This window comes from Dreissena polymorpha, chromosome 11 (assembly GCF_020536995.1).
Source record: "Dreissena polymorpha isolate Duluth1 chromosome 11, UMN_Dpol_1.0, whole genome shotgun sequence".
NCBI lineage: Eukaryota > Metazoa > Mollusca > Bivalvia > Myida > Dreissenidae > Dreissena > Dreissena polymorpha.
This window is the reverse complement of record NC_068365.1, coordinates 10,624,162-10,628,120: the sequence shown is the minus strand read 5'-3', so window position 1 is coordinate 10,628,120 and position 3,959 is coordinate 10,624,162. Positions and strand designations below refer to the sequence as shown.

At 35.5% G+C, this 3,959-nt stretch overlaps 1 protein-coding gene across 1 annotated transcript; it reads right to left on the bottom strand.

Annotated features, from left to right (window-relative positions):
* Window positions 1–241: 241 nt before the first annotated feature.
* On the bottom strand, window positions 242–1,283 carry LOC127849630 (P2X purinoceptor 7-like). Its single transcript, XM_052382377.1, has 2 exons — window positions 1,164–1,283; window positions 242–505 (listed from the first exon to the last, which is right to left on the bottom strand). Exons 1-2 carry the CDS (start codon window positions 1,227–1,229, stop codon window positions 242–244), a joined length of 330 nt encoding a protein of 109 aa, XP_052238337.1. The 5' UTR covers window positions 1,230–1,283.
* Between the last annotated feature and the right edge of the window lie 2,676 nt (window positions 1,284–3,959).

Genomic DNA, 3,959 nt, shown 5'->3' with positions numbered 1-3,959 from the left:
ACCCCTATTGATTTTAAGGTCACTAGGTCAAAGGTCAAGGTGACAGTGACAAAAAACGTATTCACACAATGGCTGCCACTACAATGGACAGCCCATATGAAGGGCATGCATGTTTTACAAACAGCCCTTGTTTGAAAGTACTATCAAATCCCACAAGTTAATACTAAAACATCTGATGTACAAATGTGTTAAAGCTCTTGTTTCTTAAGACGACCAGTTGTTCAGTTTGTTAGGTTGGGATTTAGCCTATTCTTCCAGTATTAAAACCTGTATATTGACCAAATGGATCGGAAAATGTGTCGCGGATTCTCCACACACAGCAGCTAGGGACAACTCGTCTTACACCTGCTCCTAGCCTGCCATGCTGCCACTTAACAAACTGTCTATAGGCAGCATGTTTGTTTGCTTTTGCCTCATCACCATCTTCAGGATACACCAACACTTCTCTCCGATACGTTCTTGCAATTCGAAGAACTCCTTCTTCAAGAACGTACTGGTCCATGTGCTGAAATATAATAACATACAATACTTTAACTTATTGTTATGTAAAACATTTATTTTTTCAGTATATCTGGCATGACAGAGAAACAATTTAACTCCATGCACATTCGAAGGAGCCAAACTCTTTAACCAAAAATCCTTTATTTCAGGCAATTGACTCATTGCCCAACATTGCAATATTCCAGTAATACCAAACAACATAACAAATAACACAAATGTGATTAAACCTGGGATCACTGCCCTGCAGCGGTTGATGCATTGGTGGTTTAAAGCAAAAGAATACTGCTGGGTGTGAGGTCAGGCACCCTTAAATCAGTTTACATAACTATTTCTTATCATTGACACTTCCATTTGGGATGACTCCACTTTTTTTCCGTTATGTGTGTTGGTTGTGCTGATTTAGCAATTAATCCGTTGCCATATACATTTCCACATAAGCGTTCATAAAATGATTAAGTGCCATTTCTGTATACTAGTATTAAAGGGACTCATACTTCGACCAGCATTCATTACAGAACATAGATATGTCCATTAAGTAACTTCATAGCATAACAATTAAATTAAACATCAGTACAAGAGAACAACCAATCCATTGATAGGCTGTAAATTCTTTTTGAAAAACAATTATTAATTTTGATGACAATTTATATTTTCACACTTACTGGCAATCTTGAAGTACAATTTTCTGGAGAAAAGTTGCAGCAGACTCTTTCAAGTAGAGTTGGCATCGCCCGGCAATTGCCACACAAACACCATGCTGGTGAACTCCCGGGCTGAGGATGGTAGCCTTGAGGAACGCCAGGAGGCTGGACTTTGTCTATTAGATCGAACATCAACCCAGGTTGTTGTCTATAGCCCTGAAAAGCAGGTCTTTAGCCTGTTCTTCAGAGAGCTGTTCAATATATTCCTGAAACAAATAAAAGTCATGATAAATGATGATGGTTAATGACAGAATAGTCACCTAATTCACAATAGATCATATAAATGCCAGATAGCCGACCTTAAAGTCGCAGATGTTACTAGCTTTAGGATTATATTATATTATTTCCCATTTAACCCTACAAATGTTTCCATTCCTTGGAAAGTTGCTAGCGGATTAATCTTGAATAAATATCTGTCTTGAACCATGAAAAAATGATAATACGTTTACAGCCTAAGTTTGTTTTTACAATGCAATCGTAAGCAGTATATAAAAACTAAGAACACATTATCATGCAACTAATGCTAAAACTGACATAATCAAAATTTTGGAAATGAAATACCATGCACCTAAATCAGTGTGTTTGTTTTTTTCAGCTTAATTTTGGGCCATGAATGGGCCCCATTTCCTATTCAAAGAATATATTTTTCCCAAATAGATGTAAAAAATTCCAGATTTGGAGTCATTTGTGTGCAATTTTTTATGAATTCCGATAGTGGAATATGATAAAATATAACCAAAATTTGACTTGTAAATATATGATTAACACGTATAATGTCAATAAGGTAATTTATTCTCACAAGATAGCAACAAAAAATCCTTTTGTGCATGATATAATTAGTTGTTTCAAAATATTTTTTAAATAAATAATGAAAACCTTGATTCTGTCCTTTCTTTGCTCTCCGGCTCAATGGTTGGCAGTGGAACTGGAACTGGAACTGCACCTCTGCCTCGACCTTTCCTCGTCCAGTGGCCCTGGTCTGTCCCCTGGCTATTCCTCTGCCCCTGTCTCCTCTTTTCTGCACGCCACCTCTGGTTCTTCTGAGTGGACTGTCAGAAGACGTTGATGGCACACTATATCTGGGGCTTCCAGATGATGTTGATGATATGTCAGATTCCTACATTTTATCAATAATATGAACGATAATAAACATAAACTCGGGTTCATGAGTTTGACAGTAGCAAACATGTTAACATAAAGTAATGGGGTATTGCTAATTTCTGGCAAAATCTTCATGTGTTGCATTGAAAAATTTGCACTGGTGGTCAACCTACAAACTAAAATATGGTTGTGGGTATTAATAAGAAATAAGCAACATTCGAACGAATCCATGATATCCGAAAAAACGATCCTGTAAAATTAAAAAAAAAACTAGTCCAAATTTTTGACGCTCTTAAATATTAAGCTACTTTTTATATGGGTAATATTTGGAGCGTACAAAGGGTGAAAGACCAATTATGTGGTGGGAATTTTTTGTTCTTTGTCTATATTGTTGCGCAAGGATTTTGTGCGCAACATTCAAGCCCCGATATAAGACACTTAATAACAACGGATTGCAATAATATTTACATACCTGTGTAGATAATTCATTTCTCGATAATGTTTCGTAAAAATCATGTAATGACACTTTGAATTTTGCACGCCTGAGCAATTTAAATCCAACCACTATTCAATTTTTCAATATCTCTCGATTCGCTCGCTGTGTAGATATAAATCGATAACACGACCTGGATGTAAAGCATCTAGTTTAAAGTGGAAGAATAAACAGCCTAAAATACAGTTTGCGTTCGTCTGTTGTGGTGCAGCGCGATACATAGTAAACCGATGTTATACTTTTCTGGATTAATTTAGCATTGTTTTTTTTCTAAATTGACAATTAAAATGTTCTGAAATAAATTACATCTTTTATTTTTATACTGTACATAAATAATATTGATACAGATCGTACAGTATACCGTCCTTTGTAACGTAGAATGTAAGTACATAAAACAACACAGACAGAGGTGCGAAAAAGACATGCATAAACACTTCCTGAAACTTAGAACAGTGAATAGAAACTGCACCATATCTGTTTTGAACATATGCTTATTATATCGACAAAGTTTAGCATACTAGATCTAGTTACGTAAAAGTCGGTGTTAAAAGCTCATGTTAAATAAAATTACGCGTACACGTTACACCGTAATGCCTTCTTCTGATTGGTTCATATTTAAATCAGTTTCATGACATGGCTACAGGTCAGTGATTGTTTTGCGATTTAAGCAGAAGTTTAACTGAAGAATTTATGCCTTTCTAACTTCGAATCGACGATATTTAATGTAAAAATGAACTTCTGAATTAAAACTGAATGAGTTGGTAATGTTATTTTGCAATTTTACGCAAATTGATGAAAATTTTAACTTTCTGGTTTCCACCACAAAAAGGGTCCTTCAACGATGAGACGTTCCAAAGAATTTAGCCCATATAAACAGTATCTCTAAATTCTTTGCGCGTCTTATAAATGAGACTAAAAAAAAACAACCAAATTGATATAAATACTTTGCACGTACCATGTTTGCACCACCTCATATGACGTGAAGGACACAGCACAATTTGTACGCGTCGTTGATCTTCTTAGGCAAAGCATACAGCAATGAAGTCAAGTTGAACCTTTTGTTCTTTGATTTGTTTACATTGTAAAATGTATATTGTTTGCGGAAAATCACGATCTACACCGGAATTATCCTTAACTCTCCGATTCTAATAAAAAGACGAATG